General features: G+C 36.2%; 2 protein-coding genes across 6 annotated transcripts in view; one reads left to right on the top strand and one right to left on the bottom strand.

The window, feature by feature from the left end:
- Window positions 1–19,194, bottom strand: part of MEST (mesoderm specific transcript) — a 114,798-nt gene that overhangs the window by 8,123 nt on the left and 87,481 nt on the right. The window contains exon 12 of one of the 2 annotated variants that reach the window (XM_082473115.1): window positions 18,214–19,067. The exons of the other annotated variant lie outside the window; for it this stretch is intronic. Coding sequence (XP_082329241.1) covers window positions 18,986–19,067 — 82 coding nt within the window. The 3' untranslated portion in view covers window positions 18,214–18,985. Of the gene's footprint in view, window positions 1–18,213; window positions 19,068–19,194 lie in introns of those variants that run through there. 2 annotated transcript variants of the gene reach the window in all.
- Window positions 1–19,194, top strand: part of COPG2 (COPI coat complex subunit gamma 2) — a 144,617-nt gene that overhangs the window by 57,780 nt on the left and 67,643 nt on the right. For all 4 annotated transcript variants that reach the window (XM_082472922.1, XM_082472924.1, XM_082472923.1 and 1 more), the window contains 2 exons: window positions 17,226–17,359; window positions 18,124–18,191. In XM_082472922.1, coding sequence (XP_082329048.1) covers window positions 17,226–17,359; window positions 18,124–18,191 — 202 coding nt within the window. The remainder of the gene's footprint in view (window positions 1–17,225; window positions 17,360–18,123; window positions 18,192–19,194) is intronic.

Below are 19,194 nucleotides of genomic sequence, written 5' to 3'. Positions count from 1 at the left end.
GAATGTGTATTCTGCTGCTGTTGGGCAAAAAGTTCTGTATATGTCTGTTAGGTCAATGTAGTTCCAGCCCACTGCTTCCTTATTGATTTTCTATCTGGATGTTCTATCCATTATTGAAAGTGGGGTATTGAAGTCTTCTACTATTATTGAATTGCTCTCTTTTCCCTTCAGATCTGTCAATGTTTGCTATATTTAGTTTTTTGAAAGTTGTTTTGACTATTCTGGGTCCTTTATATTTCCATATAATTTTAGGATCAGCTTTGAATTTCTACTACAAAAAGCCTGCTGGCATTTTGATAGGGATCGCATTGAATAGAATAGATCTATTTTGGATAAATCAATTCGGGAGAATTGCCATCTTGACAATACCTAGTCTTCCAGTCCATGAACAGAAATTGTTTCTCCATTTATTTAGATTTCTCAGCAGGGTTTTGTAGTTTTCAGTGTGAAAGTCTTACATTGCTTTTATTAAATTTATTTCTAATTATTTTACTCTTTCTGATGCTGCTATGAATGGAATTGTTCTGTTAATTTTGTTTTGGATTAATTGTTGCCAATATAGAAATCAGCAGTTGATTGTTGATTTTTTATTTTCATGTGTTGATCTTGTATCCTGTAACCTAGATATGGTCATTTATTTGTTCCATTTGTGTGTGTGTGTGTGTGTGTGTGTGTGTGTGTGTGTTATATTCCTTGGGATTTTCATGTACAGGATCATGTCATCTGAGAACAAATACAGTTTTACTTCTTCCTTTCCAAACTAGATGTCTTTCTTTTTTTCCTAATTGTACCATCTTGAACCTTCAGTACAATGTTGAGTAGAAGTGGTGAAAGCAGATATCCTTGCCTTGTCCCTGATCTTAAGGGGAAAGCGTTAAGCATGACATTAACCATGGATTTTATGAAGATGCCCTTTATCAGGTTGAGGGCATTCCCTTCATTCTCCAGCTTTTTTGAGAGTATTTATCATAAATGGGTGTTAGATTTTGTTGACTGCTTTTTCTGTATCTGTTAAGATGATCATGTGGTTTCTGTCCTTTTTATTATTAACTTGGTATGTAACACAAAGTGATTTTCTTTTTTTTTTTTCCTATTTTAAAAATTGAGGTTGAGTTGATTTACAATATTATGTAAGTTTCAGGTGTACAACATAGTGATTCACAATTTTTAAAGGTTATACTCCATTTCTAGTCATTATCAAATCTTGCCTGTATTACCTGTGCTGTACAATATATTCTTGTAGTTTATTTATTTTATGAATAGTAGTTTGTGTCTCTTACTCTCCTACCCCTATATTGCCGCTCCCCCTTCCCTCTCCCTACTGGTAACCACTAGTTTGTTCTCTATATCTGTGAGTCTTTTTCTTTTTTGTTATATTCACTAGTTTGTTTTATTTTTTAGATTCCACATATAAATGATATCATACAGTATTTGTTTTTCTCTGTCTGACTTATTTCACTTAGCATAATATCCTCCAAGTTCATCCATGTTGTTGCAAACAGTAAAATTTGATTTATTTTTATGGCTGAGTAGTATTCCATTGTGTATATATACCACATACTCTTTATCCATTCATCTGTTGATGGACACTTAGGTTGCTTCTATATTTTGGCTGTTGTAAATAATGCTGCTGTGAACACTGGGGTGCATATATCTTTTTTTTTATATAAATTTATTTTTTGTTTATTTATTTTTGGCTGCGTTGGGTCTTCATTGCTGCGTGTGGGCTTTCTCTAGTTGCAGGGAGCGGGGGCTACTCTTTGTCGCAGTGCGCGGGCTTCTCATGGCGGTGTCTTCTCTTGTTGCAGAGTGTGGGCTCTAGGCGCGCGGGCTTCAGTAGTTGTGGCACACGGGCTCAGTAGTTGTGGCTCACGGGCTCTAGAGCGCAGGCTCAGTAGTTGTGATGCACGGGCTTAGTTGCTCCGCGGCATGTGGGATCTTCCCGGACCAGGGCTCGAACCCGTGTCCCCTGCATTGGCAGATGGATTCTTAACCACTGCGCCACCAGGGAAGCCCCGCATATATCTTTTTGAATTAATGTTTTCCTTTTCTTTGACTGTATCCCCAGGAGTGGAATTGCTGGATCATATGGTAGTTCTGTTTTTAGTTTTCTGAGGAGTCTCCATATTGTTTTCCATAGTGGCTGCACCAGTTTATATTCCCACCAACAGTGTAGGAGGGTTCCCTTTTCTCCACACCCTCTCCAGCATTTGTTATTTGTGGACTGTTTAATGATGTCTGTTCTGGCAAGTATGAGGTGATATCTCATTGTGGTTTTGATTTGCATTTCTCTAATAACTAGTGATGTTGAGCATCTTTACATGTGCCTGTTGGCTATCTGTATGTCTTCTTTGGAATAATGACTATTCTGTACTTCTGCCCATTTTTAAATCAGGTTGTTTGTTTCTTTGTTTGTTTTGTTTGTCTTAACATCTTTATTGGAGTATAATTGCTTTACAATGGTATGTTAGTTTCTGCTGTATAACAAAGTGAATCAGCTATACATATACATGTATCCCCATATCTCCTCCCTCTTGCATCTCCCTCCCACCCTCCCTATCCCACCCCTCTAGGTGGACACAAAGCACGGAGCTGATCTCCCTGTGCTATGTGGCTGCTTCCCACTAGCTATCTATTTTACATTTGGTAGTGTATACATGTCCATGCCACTCTCTCACTTCTTCCCAGCTTACCCTTCCCCCTCCCGTGTCCTCAAGTCCATTCTCTACATCTGCATCTTTATTCCTGTCCTGCCCCTAGGTTCTTCGGAACCATTTTTGTTTTTTAGAATCCACATATATGTGTTAGCATATGGTATTTGTTTTTCTCTTTCTGACTTACTTCACTCTGTATGACAGATGCTAGGTCCATCCACCTCACTACAAATAACTCCATTTCGTTTCTTTTTATGGCTGAGTAATATTCCATTGTATACATGTGCCACATCTTCTTTATCCATTCATCTGTTGATGGACATTTAGGTTGCTTCCATGTCCTGGCTATTGTAAATAGAGCTGCAGTGAACATTGTGGTACATGACTCTTCTTGAATTATGGTTTTCTCAGGGTATATGCCCAGGAGTGGGATTGCTGGGTCGTATGGCAGTTCTATTTTTAATTTTTTAAGGAACCTCCATACTGTTCTCCATAGTGGCTGTATCAATTTACATTCCCACCAACAGTGCAAGAGGGTTCCCTTTTCTCCACACCCTCTCCAGCATTTATTGTTTGTAGATTTTTTGATGATGGCCGTTCTGATTGGTGTGAGGTGATACCTCATTGTAGTTTTGATTTGCATTTCTCTAATGAGTAGTGATGTTGAGCATCCTTTCATGTGTTTGTTGTCAATCTGTATATCTTCTTTGGAGAAATGTCTATTTAGGTCTTCTGCCCGTTTTTGGATTGGGTTGTTTTTTGATATTGAGCTGCATGAGCTGCTTGTATATTTTGGAGATTAATCCTTTGTCAGTTGCTTCATTTGCAAATATTTTCTCCCATTCTGAGGGTTGTCTTGTTTATGTTTTCCTTTGCTGTGCAAAAGCTTTTAATTTTCATTAGGTCCCATTTGTTTATTTTTGTTTTTATTTACCTTTCTCTAGGAGGTGGGCCAAAAAGGATCTTGCTGCGATTTATGTCATAGAGTGTTCTGCCTGTGTTTTCCTCTAAGAGTTTTATAGTGTCTGGCCTTACATTTAGGTCTTTAATCCATTTTGAGGGTTTTTTTGTGTATGGTGTTAGGGAGTGTTCTAATTTCATTCTTTTACATTTAGCTGTCCAGTTTTCCTAGCACCACTTATTGAAGAGGTTGCCTTTTCTCCATTGTATATTCGTGCCTCCTTTATCAAAGATAAGGTGACCATATGTGTGTGGGTTTATCTCTGGGCTTTCTCTCCTGTTCTATTGATCTATATTTCTGTTTTTGTGCCAGTACCATACTGTCTTGATTACTGTAGCTTTGTAGTATAGTCTGAAGTCTGGGAGCCTGATTCCTCCAGCTCAGTTTTTCTTTCCCAAGGTTGCTTTGGGTATTCGGGGTCTTTTGTGTCTCCATACAGATTGTGAAATTTTTTGTTCTAGTTCTGTGAAAAATGCCATTGGTAGTTTGATAGGGATTGCATTGAATCTGTAGATTGCTTTGGGTAGTATAGTCATTTTCACAATGTTGATTCTTCCAATCCAAGAATATGGTATATCTCTCCATCTGTTTGTATCATCTGTAATTTCTTTCATCAGTGTCTTATAGTTTTCTGCATACAGGTATTTTGTCTCCTTAGGTAGATTTATTCCTAGGTATTTTATTCCCTTTGTTGCAATGGTAAATGGGAGTGTTTCCTTAATTTCTCATCATTAGTGTATAAGAATGCAAGAGATTTCTGTGCATTAATTTTGTATCCTGCTACTTTACCAAATTCATTGATTAGCTCTAGTAGTTTTCTGGTGGCATCTTTAGGATTCTCTATGTATAGTATCATGTTATCTGCAAACAGTGACAGTTTTACTTCTTTTCCAATTTGGATTCCTTTTATTTCTTTGTCTTCTCTGATTGCTGTGGCTAAAACTTCCAAAACTTTGTTGAATAATAGTGGTGAGAGTGGGCAACCTTGTCTTTTTCTGGATCTTAGTAGAAATGGTTTCCGTTTTTCACCATTGAGAATGATGTTGGCTGTGGGTTTATCATATATGGCCTTTATTATGTTGAGGTAAGTTCCCTCTATGCCCACTTTCTGGAGGATTTTTATCATAAACAGGTGTTGAATTTTGTCAAAAGCTTTTTCTGCATCTGTTGAGATGATCATGTGGTATTTCTCCTTTAATTTGTTAATATGGTGTATCACATTGATTGATTTGCGTATATTGAAGAATCCTTGCATTCGTGACATAAACCCCACTTGATCATGGTGTATGATCCTTTTAATGTGCTGTTGGATTCTGTTTGCTAGTATTTTGTTGAGGATTTTTGCATCTGTGTTCATCAGTGATACTGGCCTGTAGTTTTCTTTTTTGTGACATCTTTGGTTTTGGTATCAGGGTGATGGTGGCCTCATAGAATGAGTTGGGGAGTGTTCCTCCCTCTGCTATATTTTGGAAGAGTTTGAGAAGGATAGGTGTTAGCTCTTCTCTAAATGTTTGATAGAATTCACCTGTGAAGCCATCTGGCCCTGGGCTTTTGTTTTTTGGAAGAGATTTTTAATCACAGTTTCAATTTCAGTGCTTGTGACTGGTCTGTTTATATTTGCTGTTTCTTCCTGGTTCAGTCTCGGAAGGTAGTGATTTTCTAAGAATTTGTCCATTTCTTCTAGGTTGTCCATTTTATTGGCATATAGTTGCTTGGCATGTAGTAGTAATCTCTCATGATCGTTTGTATTTCCGCAGTGTCAGTTGTTACTTCTCCTTTTTCATTTCTAAGTCTATTGATTTGAGTCTTCTCCCTTTTTTTCTTGGTGAGTCTGGCTAATGGTTTATCAATTTTGTTTATCTTCTCAAAGAACCAGCTTTTAGTTTTATTGATCTTTGCTATCGTTTTCTTCATTTCTTTTTCATTTATTTCTTATCTGATCTTTATGACTTCTTTCCTTCTGCTAACTTTGGGGTTTTTTTGTTCTTCTTTCTCTAATTGCTCTAGGTGTAAGGTTAGGTTCTTTATTTGAGGTGTTTCTTGTTTCTTGAGGTAGGATTGTATTGCTATAAACTTCCCTCTTAGAACTGCTTTTTCTGTATCCCATAGGTTTTGGGTCATCGTGTTTTCATTGTCATTTGTTTCTAGGTATTTTTTGATTTCCTCTTTGATTTCTTCAGTTATCTCTTGGTTATTTAGTAGTGTATTGTTTAGCCTCCATGTGTTTGTATTTTTTTACGGATTTTTTTTTCCTGTAATTAATATCTAGTCTCATAGCGTTGTGGTCGGAAAAGATACTTGATACGGTTTCAGTTTTCCTAAATTTACCAAGGCTTGATTTGTGACTCGAGATATGATCTGTCCTGGAGAATGTTCCATGAGCACTTGAGAAGAACGTGTATTCTGTTGTTTTTGGATGGAATGTCCTATAAATATCAATTAAGTCTGTCTTGTTTAATGTATCATTTAAAGCTTGTGTTTCCTTATTTATTTTCATTTTGGATGATCTGTCCATTGGTGAATGTGGGGTGTTAAAGTTCCCTATTATTATTGTGTTACTGTTGATTTCCCCTTTTATGGCTGTTAGCATTTGCCTATGTATTGAGGTGCTCTTATGTTGGGTGCATAAATATTTACAATTGTTATATCTCCTTCTTGGATTGATCCCTTGATCATTATGTAGTGTCCTTCTTTGTCTCTTGTAATAGTCTTTATTTTAAAGTCTATTTTGTCTGATACAAGAATTGCTTCTCCAGCTTTCTTTTGATTTACATTTGCATGGAATATCTTTTTCCATCCCCTCACTTTCATTCTGTATGTGTCTTTAGGTCTGAAGTGGGTCTCTTGTAGACAGCAAATATATGGGTCTTGTTTTTGGATCCATTCAGCCAGTCTATGTCTTCTGGTTGGAGCATTTAATCCATTTACCTTTAAGGTAATTATTGATATGTATGTTGCTATTACCATTTTCTTAATTGTTTTGGGTTTGTCATTGTAGGTCTTTTCCTTGTTTTGTGTTTCCTGCCTAGAGAAGTTCCTTTAGCATTTGTTGTAAAGCTGGTTTGGTGGTGCTGAATTCTCTTAGCTTTTGCTTGTCTGTAAAGGTTTTAATTTCTCTGTCGAATCTGAATGAGATCCTTGCTGGGTAGAGTAATCTTGGTTGTAGGTTTTTCCTTTTCATCACTTTAAGTATGTCCTACCACACCCTTCTAACTTGCAGAGTTTCTGCTGAGAAATCAGCTGTTAACCTTATGGGGATTCCCTTGTATGTTATTTGTTGATTTTCTCTTGCTGCTTTTAATATTTTTTCTTTGTATTTAATTTTTGATAGTTTGATTAATATGTGTCTTGGCGTGTTTCTCCTTGGATTTATCCTGTATGGGACTCTCTGTGCTTCTTGGACTTGATTGACTATTTCCTTTCCCATATTAGGGAAGTTTTCAACTATAATCTCTTCAAATATCTTCCCACTCTGTTTCTTTTTCTCTTCTTCTTCTGAGACCCCTATAATTTGAATGTTGGTGTGTTTAATGTTGTCCCAGAGGTCTCTGAGACTGTCCTCAATTCTTTTCATTCTTGTTTCTTTATTTCTGCTCTGTGGTAGTAATTACCACTATTTTATATTCTAGGTCACTTATCCATTCTTCTGCCTCAGTTATTCTGCTATTGATTCCTTCTAGAGAATCTTAAATTTCATTTATTGTGTTGTTCATCATTGTTTGTTTGCTCTTTAGTTCTTCTAGGTCCTTGTTAAATGTTTCTTGTATTTTCTCTATTCTATTTCCAAGATTTTGGATCATCTTTACTATCATTATTCTGTATTCTTTTTCAGGTTGACTGCCTATTTCCTCTTCATTTGTTAGGTCTGGTGGGTTTTTGCCTTGCTCCTTCATCTGTTGTGTGTTTTTCTGTCTTCTCATTTTGCTTAACTTACTGTGTTTTGGGTCTCCTTTTTGCAGGCTGCAGGTTCGTCGTTCCCGTTGTTTTTGGTGTCTGTCCCCAGTGGCTAAGGTTGGTTCAGTGGGTTGTGTAGGCTTCCTGGTGGAGGGGACTAGTGCCTGTGTTCTGGTGGATGACGCTGGATTTTGTCTTTCTGGTGGGCAGGTCCACGTCTGGTGGTGTGTTTTGGGGTGTCTGTGAACTTATTATGGTTTAGGCAGCCTCTCTGCTAATGGGTGGGGTTGTGTTCCTGTCTTGCTAGTTGTTTGGTATGGGGTGTCCAGCACTGTAGCTTGCTGGTTGTTCAGTGGAGCTGGGTCTTAGCGTTGAGATGGAGATCTCTGGGAGAGCTTTCGCCGTTTGATATTACGTGGGGCCGGGAGGTCTCTGGTGGTCCAATGTCCTGAACTTGGCTCTCCCACCTAAAAGGCTCAGGCCTGACACCCGGCCAGAGGACCAAGACCCTGTCAGCCACACAGCTCAGAAGAAAAGGGAGAAAAAAAAAGAAAGAAAGAAAAAATAAAATAAAATGAAGTTATTAAAATAAAAAATATAAAAATTATTCAAAATAAAAAAATAAAAAATAATAAAAAAAAGAAAGAAGAGAGCAACCAAACCAATAAACAAATCCACCAATGATAATAAGCAGTAAAAACTATGCTAAAAAAAAAAAACGTCGACAGACAGAACTCTAGGACAAATGGTAAAGGCAAAGGTATACAGACAAAATCACACAAAGAAGCATACACATACACACTCACAAAGAGAGAAAAAGGAAAAATATATATATAAAAGGAAGAGAGCAACCAAATCAATAAACAAATCTACCAATGATAATAAGCACTAAGTACTAAACTAAGATAAACATAAAATTAGAAACAAATGAGATGCAGAAAGCAAACCCCATTCTACAGTTGCTCCCAAAGTCCACCACCTCAATTTTGGGATAATTCATTGTCTATTCAGGTTTTCCACAGATGCAGGGTACATCAAGTTTATTGTGGAGATTTAATCCGCTGCTCCTGAGGCTGCTTGGAGAAATTTCCCTTTCTCTTCTTTGTTCACACAGCTCCTGGAGTTCAGCTTTGGATTTGGCCCTGCCTCTGCGTTTAGGTCGCCTGAGGGCTTCTGTTCCCTTTTGGGAAGTCTGAGGTCTTCTGCCAGTGTTCAGTAGGTGTTCTGTAGGAGTTGTTCCACATTTAGATGTATTTTTGATGTATTTGTGGGGAGGAAGGTGATCTCCACGTCTTACTCCTCTGCCATCTTGAAGGTCCTCATGATTTTCTGATGTTAAATCAATTTTGTTTGCATGCTTGGGAAAAATGCTACCTGATTATGATACATAATTCTTTTTATGTATTGGTGGATTCAGTTTGCTGATATTTTGTTAAGGAGTTCATATGTCTATGTCAGGAGGGATATTGGTCTGTCGTTTTCTGAGAATTTGTCAGGCTTTGTTATCCAGGTAATAATGGCATCACATCATTAGCTGGGAGGTAGTGTACCCTCATTTATGTTATAAAAGAGTTTGTGAAGGATTGGTATTATTTCTTTAAATATTTGATAGAATTAACCAATGAAGCTGTTGTGACCTTTACTTTTCTTGAGGGAAGATTTTAAGTAACTAACTCATAGGTCTGTTTAGATTCTATATTTCTTTGTAAGTCAGGTTCGGTAGTTTGGTATTTCTAGGAATTTTGCCATTTCATCTAAGTTATCTAATTTGTTGGCACATAGTTGTTTATAATATTCTCTTATAATCATTTAAATTCCTTTAGGGTCAGTAGTGTTGTCCTTTACTTCATTCCTGATTTTGGTAATTTGTATTCCTTTGCTTTTTTTTTTTTTTCCTTGTTTAGTCTAGCTAAAGTTTTGTCAATTTTGTTGAATTTTTTCAAAGAACTAACTTTGTGTTTCGTTCATTTTTCTTTCATTGTTATTTTTCTGTATTCTAGTCCATTGATCTTTTCTCCGATCTTTGTTTACTTTCTTGCTGTGGACTTGGTTTACTCTTCTTTTTCTAATTTCTTTATTGTGGATACTTAGGTTACTGATTTGAGACCTTTCTTCTTTTCTGGTATAGGTGTTTAGAGCTATAAATTTCCCTCCAAGCATTGTTTTAGCTACATCTCATAAATTTTGATTACTGTGTTTTTGTTGTCGTTCTGTTTCCGATTTTTTCTTGTTTTCCATTTGATTTATTCTGGATACATGGGTTACTTAGAAATAAGTTGTTTAATTTCCAAATATTGGGGATTTCCTTTATTTTCTGTTGCTAATTTATAATTTAATTCAGTCGTGGTTGGGGAATATGCTTTGATGATTTCTATCCTTTTAAATGTATTGAGACTTGTTTTATGACTGGCATTTAATCTGTCTTTGAGAACTGTCCATATGCACTTGAAAAGAATGTATTTTATAGTCACTGGGTTGAATGTTCTAGGTTGAGTTGAGGAATTAAATTGTTCAAGTCCTCTATATCCTTGATGATTTTGTCTAGTTGTTCTATCAGCTATTGGGTAGGTATAGACATCTCCAGCTATTATTGTTAAAAGATCTATTTCTCCTTTAGTGTTAAGTTTTGCTTCATACATTTTGAGTCTCTGTTGTTAAGTGTGTATATGTTTATCATTGTTATATCATCCTGATGTATTGAGCAGCTTCTCATTATGTCTCTTTTTGTCTCTTGTAATATTTTGTCTTAAATTCTCTGTCTGATATTAATATAGTCACTCCTGATCTCTTACGATTAGTTTGCATGGCATATCTTTTCCTATCATTTTACTTTCATCTCATTTGTATCTTTTAATCTAATTTGTATCTCTTGTAGATGGCACATAGTTTGATCTTGCTTTTTTATCCTGTCTGGTAATCTCTATCTTTTGGTTGGGGTGTTTAGACCTTTCCCATTTAATATAATTATTGACATGGTTGTATTTACCTTCACCATTTTGCTGTTTTTTCTATAGAAGTCTTTTTTGTTCCTCTCTTCCTCTTTGACTGCCTTCTTTTGTGTTAAATAAAATTTTCATTGAATCATTTTAATTTCTCTGTCAATATTTTTACTGTTTAAAAAGTTGTTTCTCTGGGGATTAGAATATGCATTTTAATTTACCACAATCTACTTCAGATTAAGAGTAATTTAATTTTAGTAAAATATAGAATCTTTGCTGCAGTATAGTTCTGTACTCTCCCTGCTCCTGTTTGCTATTATTGTCATGTATATTACGTGTATGTGCATTATCCAATACTGCAGTGTTATAATTATTTTTATACAATTTTATGTCCTTTAAATTAGTTAAGAAGAGAAATGAAAATATTATTTATAGAATCATTTATATTAACTCATATTTACCATTTCTGGTGCTCTTTATTTCGCATTGATTATTCATGTCACTGGAGTCAGTCTTTCAGTTTAACAGACTTCGTTTAGTATTTTTTATAAATCAGGTATGTTAGCAATGCATTGTCTCAGTCACTGCTTATCTGGGAATGTCCTTTTATTAGCCTTCATTTTTGGAACACAGTTCTGCTGGATAGAGAATTTTTATTTTTTTATTTCAACACTTTGAATATGGCATTCTCTATTTCATTGTTTCAGGTGAAAAGCCATTAATTGTATTGTTGCTCCCCTGTACAATGTGATGAGTAGCTTTTATCTTGCTTCTGTCAAGATTTTCTCTCTGTCTTATGCTTTCAGCACTTTGACTATGGTGTGTCTATATGTGGATCTTTTTGTATTTTTCCAACTTGGGATTTGTTGAGCTTCTCAAGTGTGTAGATTAATATTTTTAACAAATTTTGGCAGTTTTGGGTCATTATTTCTCAGGATATTCCTTTTGTCCCTTTGTCTCTCTCCTTTCCTTCTGGGACTCCTATCATGAAAATGTTGGTACACTTGGTCGTATTCCATAGGTCTCCAAGGCTCTGTTTTTTTTTTTTTTCCTTCATTCTTTATTTTCCTCAGCTGGATTATCTCAGTTTAACCTATCCTCAAGTTACTGGCTTTTTCTACTGTCAGTGCAAATCAGCTGTTGAATTGCAGATTTGAATTTTTTGAAAGTTGTTTCTGAACTCTCTCACTTTTTTTTAAATTGAAGTATAGTTGATTTACACTACTGTGTTTCAGGTGTACAGCAAAGTGATTCATTCTTTTTTATGGCTGAGTAATAGTCCACGTGTGTGTGTGTGTGTGTGTGTGTGTGTGTGTGTGTATTATATATATATATGCATATCACCTCTTTATCCATTCATCTGTTGATGGACACTTAGGTTGCTTCCATGTCTTGGCTATTGTAAATAGTGCTGCTGTGAACATTGGGGTGCATGTATCTTTTCGAATTAGAGTTTTTGTCTTTTCTGGTTATATGCCCAAGAATAGGATTGCTGGATCATTTGGTAGCTCTATTTTTAGTTTTTTAAGGAACCTCCATACTGTTTTCCCTACTTACTGGTTGCACCAGTTTACATTCCCACTAACAGTGTAGGAGGGTTCCCTTTTCTCCACACCCTCTCCAGCATTGATTATTTATAGACTTTTTGATGATAGCCATTCTGACTGGTGTAAGGCGATACCTCCTTGTGGTTTTGATTTGCATTTAATTAGTAATATTGACCATCTTTTCATATGCATGTTGGCCATCTGTATATCTTCTTTGGAAAAATGTCTATTTAGGTCATCTGCCCATTTTTTGATTGGGTTGTTTGTTTTTTTTGATATTGAGTTTTATGAGCTGTTTGTATATTTTGGAAATTAACCCCTTGTCAGTCACATTGTTTGCAAATATTTTCTCACATTCTATAGGTTGTATTTTCATTTCGTTGATGGTTTCCTTTGCTATGCAGAAGCTTTTAAGTTTGGTTAGGTCCCATTTGTTTATTTTTGGTTTTTTTTCTTTTGCCTTGGGAGACTGGTCTAAGAAAGTATTGCTACTATTTATGTCAGAGAATGTTTTGCCTATCTTCTCTTCCAGGATTTTTACGGTGTCACATCGTGTATGTGTCTTTAAAGCATTTTGAGTTTATTTTTGTATATGATGTGAGGGAGTGTTCTAATTTCATTGATTTACAAATAGCTGTCCAGCTTTCCCAGCACCACTTGCTGAAGGCAGTGTGTTTTCTCCATCGTATATTCTTGCCTCCTTTGCTGAAGATTAATTGTATGGGTTTGTTTCTGGGCTCTCTATTCTGTTCCATTGATCTACATGTCTGCTTTTGTGCCAGTACCACAGTGTTTTGATTAGTGTAGCTTTGTAGTATTGTCTGAAGTCTGGGAGAGTTATACCTCCAGCTTTGTTCTTTTTCCTCAGAATTGCTTTGCCAATTCAGGGCCTTCTGTGATTCCATATAAATTTTAGGATTATTTGTTCTAGTTCTGTGAAAAATGTCATGGGTAGTTTGATAGATATAGCATTAAATTTGTAGATTGCTTTCAGTAGTATGGCCATTTTAATAATATTAATTCTTCCAATCCAGGAGCATGGGATATCTTTTCATTTCTGTGAATCATCTTCAGTTTCCTTTATCAGTGTTTTAGAGTTCTCAGCATATAGGTCTTTCACCTCCTTGGTTAGGTTTATTCCCGTGTTTGTGTGTGTGTGTGTGTGTGTGTGTGTGTGTGGGTGGGTGGGTGGGTGTGTTTAGTGCGATTTTAAACTTTTTTTTTTTACTTTCTGATATTTCATTGTTACTGTAAAGAAATGCAACAGATTTCTGTATATTAATCTTGTACCCTGCTACCGTGCTGAATTCATTTATTAGTTCTAATAGTTTTTGTGTGGAGTCTTTAGGTTTTCTGTATAGAGTACTGTGTCATCTGCATATAATGACAATTTTACCTCTTCCCTTCCAATTTGGATACCTTTTATTTCTTTTTCTTGTCTGGTTGCTGAGGCTAGGACTTCCAATAATACGTTGAATAGCAGTGGTGAGAGTGGGCACCCTTGTCTTGTTCCAAAATTTAGTGGGAAGGCTTTCAGCTTTTCACTGTTGAGTATTGTGTTGGCTCTGGGTTTGTCATAAATGGTTTTTATTATGTTGAGATGTATTCCCCCTATACCCACTTCAGTGAGAGTTTTCATCGTGAATGGATGTTGAATTTTATCACATGCTTTTTCTACATCTATTGAGATGATCATATGGTTTTTGTCTTTTCTTTTGTTGATGTGGTATATCACATTGATTTGCATATGTTGAACCATCTTTGTGACCCTGGTAAGAATCCAGCTTGATCATGGCGTATGATCCTTTATATGTGTTGTTGGAGTTGGCTTGCTTAAATTTTGTTGAGGATTTTTGCATCTCTGTTTGTCAAAGATATTGGCCAGTAATTTTCTTTTTTTGTAGTGTCTTTGTTTTTGGTATCAGGGTGATGGTGGCTGCATAAACTGACTTTGGGAGTGTTTCCTCCTCTTAAATCTTTTGGAATAATTTGAGAAGGATAGGTATACGTTCCTCTTTGTATGTTTGGTTGAATTCCCCAGTTAAGCCATCTGGTCCTGGATTTTGTTTGTGGGGAGTATTTGGGTTTTTTTGTTTGTTTTTTATTACAGATTCTATTACACGTCTAGTGATTGGTCTGTTCAAATTATGTTTCTTCTTGATTCAGTTCTGGCTGACTGTATGTTTCTAAAACCTTTTCTGTTTCTTCTCGGTTGTTCAATTTGTTGGTTTATAACTGTTCATAGTATTTTCTTATGATTTTTTGTATTTCTGCAGCATTGGTTGTTATTTCTCATTTCTTATTTTGTTTATTTGGGTCTTCTCTCTTTTCTTTTTGGTAGCCTGGCTAGAGGTTTGTCGATTTTGTTTATCCTTTCAAAAAACCAGCTCTTGGTTTTATCGATCTTTTCTATTGTTGTTTTGATCTCTATTTTATTTATTTCCTCTCTGATCTTTATTATTTCCTTCCTTCTAATGACTTTGGGTTTTGTTTCTTCTTCTTTTTTCTAATTCTTTTAGGTGGTAGGTTAGGTTATTTACTTGAGATTTTACTTGTTGCTCGAGAAAGGCCTGTATTGCTCTGAATTTCCCTCTTTGAACTACTTTTGCTGCATCCCATAGATTTTGTAGGTTGTGTTTTCATTGTCATTTGTCTCGAGGTATTTTCTGATTTCCTTTTTGATTTCATTGTTGACTCATTGGTTTTTTTAGTAGGATGTTGTTTAGTCTCCATATGATTGTTTTTTCCCATTTTTCTTTCTGTGGTTGATTTCTAGTTTCATACTGTTGCGGTCAGAAAAGATGCTTGAAATAATTTCTGTCTTCTTAAATTCATTGAGGCTTGTTTTGTGTCCTCGTGTGTGGTCTATCCTAGAGAATGTTCCATGAGCACTTGAAAAGAATGTGTATTTTGTTTGTTTTTGTGTTTTTTTGGATGAAGTGTCCTGTAGATACCAATTAAGTACATCCATTCTATTGTGTCATTTAGGATCTCTCTTGCCTTATTGATTTTCTGTCTGAAAGATCTGTCCATTGATGTCAGTGGGGTGTTAAAGTCTCCTACTATTATTGTATTCCTGTCAATTTCTCCCTTTATGTCTGTTAGTATTTATTTTGTATATTTAGGTGTTCCTACGTTGGGTGCATATATATGTTAACAAGTGTAATGTCCTCTTCTTGTACTAATCCCTTTATCATTATATAGTGTCCTTCTTTGTCTTTCTTTTTGGACTTTGTTTTAAAGTCTGTTTTGTCTGATATGAATATCGCTACCCCTGCTTTCTTATTGTTTCCATTTGCATGAAATATCTTTTTCCATCTGCTCACTTTCAATCTATGTGTGACTTTTGCCCTAAAGTGAGTCTCTTGTAGGCAGCATATTGTAGGTACTTGTTTTTTTTTATCCGAGCAGATTTGAAATTTTTATTCTAGCTATGCACTTCCCAAATCCAGAGTTTCTATTTGGTTCCTTTAAAAAAAAAACCAAAATTCATTTCTTCCTCTTTATTGATACTCTCTCTCGGGTGAGGCATGATTGTCATGCCTTTAACTTTTTAATTCCCTTTAATTCTTTAGATATGGTTTCTTTTGCTTCTTTGAACATATTTATATTAGTTGACTTAAAGGCTTTGCCTAGTAAATCCAACATCTGGGCTCCTTCAAGAATAATTTCTATTGACTGCTGTTTTTCACTATATCTCACTATTTCTTTGTGTGTCATAGCTTTTTGTCAAAAACTGGATATTTAATATACTGTGGTAACTGACAATCTTATTTCCCCCTTTTCCATCCTCAGAGTTTGTTTTTGTTGCTGTTTGTTGTTGTTGTTTGTTTAGTGACTTTCCTGGACTAATTCTGCAGTCCTTATTCTTTATCATGTGTGGCTACTGAAGTCTGCTTGGTTAGCTGAGTCTTCGGATAATGATTTGACAGATTTTCTTAAATGCTTTTGACCAACATGTCTCCCATCTTTTTTTCAGTGGGCATTTTGTGTATTGGGGTATGCATAACTGTGCCTTAGTCTTCCCTTCCTAACTGTGCAGAAACTCAAAGCTGAGCATGGGTGAGAGGCTAGAGCTCTGTAAGATCTTTCCTGGCTATTTGCACAGCCTTCTAGATCCCCAGGAATAGGTCAGAAATTAAAGCCCCTTAGGGGCATCTCATTTCTTAGATTTTCTTTTTAAGTTTTTTTGGCCAGACTCTTGTTTGCACCAACTAGAATCAATACCTGTGGCAACTGCAGTGTTAAGCAATTGCCGCTGTTTTTTGGGAGACAAACCTCCTGGGGATGGGGCTTTCCTCACTGAATGTCCTCAGAGTCAGATGAAATAAAAATTAGCTTCGGGGAATTCCCTGGTGGTCCAGTGGTTTGGACTCCACGCTTCCACTGCAGAGTGCATGGGCTCGACCCCTGGTTGGGGAACTGAGATTCCACATGCTGTGTAGCACGGCCAAAAAATTAGCTTCATGAATGGGGCTTTTTTAAGGAGCATCATTCAGGTCAAGTAGTGACAGTGCTCTGGGAACAGGGCTTTTGATGGTGCTCCAAATTTATCTGCCTCTTTCAGTGGCTACTAGGCTGCTGGCTTTCATAGCTAGTGTGGTTCTGAGGCCCTGGTTTCCAAGGCTACCATGAAGCTGGGAAGAGGGTATGAAATAGAGCAAGTTAAAATACCAGAAAGCTTACTGTTCTTATGAAAATTCAGCTGTTCCTCTTGAATAAATGTTCCTAGGATTGTTGCAATCCTTTAGCTAACTTCTAGAGTGTTGAAAAAGTTGATTTTGAAAATTTACACCAGTATTCTCATTGCTTTTATGGAAGAGTGTATTTTCAGAGGTCCTTCATTCATAATTCCAAAAGTGCTTCTCATTCTGTCTGTGCTTTTTTTAAAAAAAAATATTTATTTATTTATTTATTTGGTCGCGCCAGGTCTTAGTTGCGGCTCGCAGGCTTGTTAGTTGCAGCTTGTGGGCTTGTTAGTTGCAGCTCACTGGCTCCTTAGTTGCAGCACACAGGCTTCTTAGTTGTGGCATATGAACTCTCAGTTGAGGCATGCATGTGGGATCTAATTCCCTGACCAGGGATTGAACCCGGGCCCCCTGAATTGGGAGCATGGAGTCTTAACCACTGTGCCACCAGGGAAGTCCCCCTGTCTGTGCTTCTGGCCACTATGCACATTGCCTCTCTTCTTTATGATATCTAATTATGGCCTATGTCTATTTATTGTCAGCCATGAAAGTCCAGTCTTTGATTTCATTGAGAGCTGCTTGCGAAATAAACATGAAATGGTTATTTATGAAGCTGCTTCAGCTATCATCCATCTTCCTAACTGTACTGCAAGGGAGTTGGCACCTGCTGTTTCAGGTTAGTTGTATATTTGATAACTGGCTTTTGTTTATTTCCTTATGTTTTTGTTTTAAGTTCCATAGGTCTACAGAATAGGTATTTTTGAACCTTAGCTCTGTATATATAGCCTTTACATTTTGATATGTAAATGATTTATTTTAGCTGTTTTTTAATTACAGTTGTATCTCCATATCCTTGGGTTCCACATCCCACCGATTCAACCCAATCGATTCACGGTTGGTTGAATCCTCAGATGTGGAACCTGCAGATACCAAGGGCTGATTGTGCTACACCATTTTATATAAGGGTCTTTAGCATCCCCAGATTTGGGTATCTGCCAGGGGTCCTGGAAGATCCAGGGTCCAGTCCCCTGCAGATATGGAGGGGTGACTGTATTTCTTTTTCTGAAGTTATCATTTCCCCATATTAAAAAATTTAAGTTTTTACTTAGAAAACAAGTAACTTTAATGCCTTCAGTTCTCCATGTTTAAAAAACCCATTTACTCTTACAACCATAAATATTAACACTCTTTAAATTCAGATATTAATGGGTATATTACGTTTTTTAGGAAAAAAAATAAACTTTGTTTCCTGTATTTAAAGTTTTTATAGCTCAACAAAAAGTACTTTTTCTATTTTTGATGATGTATTTTTCATGTGAATTTTTGATGCTGTGATCTAATTTCCTTATGCGTATTTTGAATGTGATTCTTCATGTATTTTCAGAAACATGCTATATGTTGAAATGAGCTATGTTCACAGTGACCTTTTTTCTTTCCTAGTTCTTCAGCTTTTCTGTAGTTCTCCTAAGCCAGCTTTGAGATATGCAGCTGTGAGGACCTTGAACAAGGTAGGTGTTCCTTTGCTAACTATTGACTTGTATCAGTGTTCAATTGAGAAACATTAAATACGAAGCATTTGGCTTTCTGTCCAAGGTTAGTAGATATGATTTATGGGCTTCACTTCTGTAGCACCTCACTTGTATTTGCAGCCTTAGATATGGCCATTTATACTATTATTCATGTGCTCAATAGCCACATGTAGTTAGTGACTATCATATTAGACACTGCAGATATAGAATATTTCTATCATTGCAGGAAGTTCAGTGCTGGTCTATAGCAACACTATCCAATAGAAACACTATGTGAGTCACATATGCAATTTTAAATTTTATTGTAACCACATTAAATTCTTTTATGATGAGATTAATTTTAAACATATATTTTATTTACCCTAACATTTATAAAATTTATTAATGTGATCAGTATAAAATTATTAGAGATATATTTTACCTTCTGTTTTTTCATATTAAGTCTTTCATATCCGGTGTATATTTTGTATTTACAGCATACCTCTGTTTGGAATAACCACATTTCAAAGGCTTAGTAGTCACATATGGTTATTGGCTACTATATTGAACAGCATAAATCTAGAGGATACAGTGCAGAAACACAGAAGGAATTAAATAACTATAAATATTTTATTTTATTTATTTATTTTTAAAAATATTTATTTATGTGGTTGTGCTGGGTCTTAGTTGCGGCAGGCAGGCTCCTTAGTTGTGGCTTACCAGCTCCTTATTTGCGGCTCACTGGCTCCTTAGTTGTGGCATGCAAACTCTTAGTTGTTTCATGCATGTGGGATCTAGTTCCCTGACCAGGGATCGAACCCAGGCTGCCTGCGTTGGGAGTGCGAAGTCCCAACCACTGTGCCACCAGGGAAGTCCCTAAAAATTTTAAATGAAAGTTTAATGTTGTAGAATACTGGTCTAATGTAATATGTGGTTGACTATAAATTAATTGTATTAACAATTGGAGGAGAGAGAAATTTAGAGCAGCCATAGAAGGAGGCTT

This window comes from Balaenoptera physalus (assembly GCF_965194825.1).
Source record: "Balaenoptera physalus genome assembly, chromosome: 8".
In the NCBI taxonomy this organism is placed as follows: domain Eukaryota; kingdom Metazoa; phylum Chordata; class Mammalia; order Artiodactyla; family Balaenopteridae; genus Balaenoptera; species Balaenoptera physalus.
This window is presented reverse-complemented; position numbering and strand designations above follow the sequence as displayed.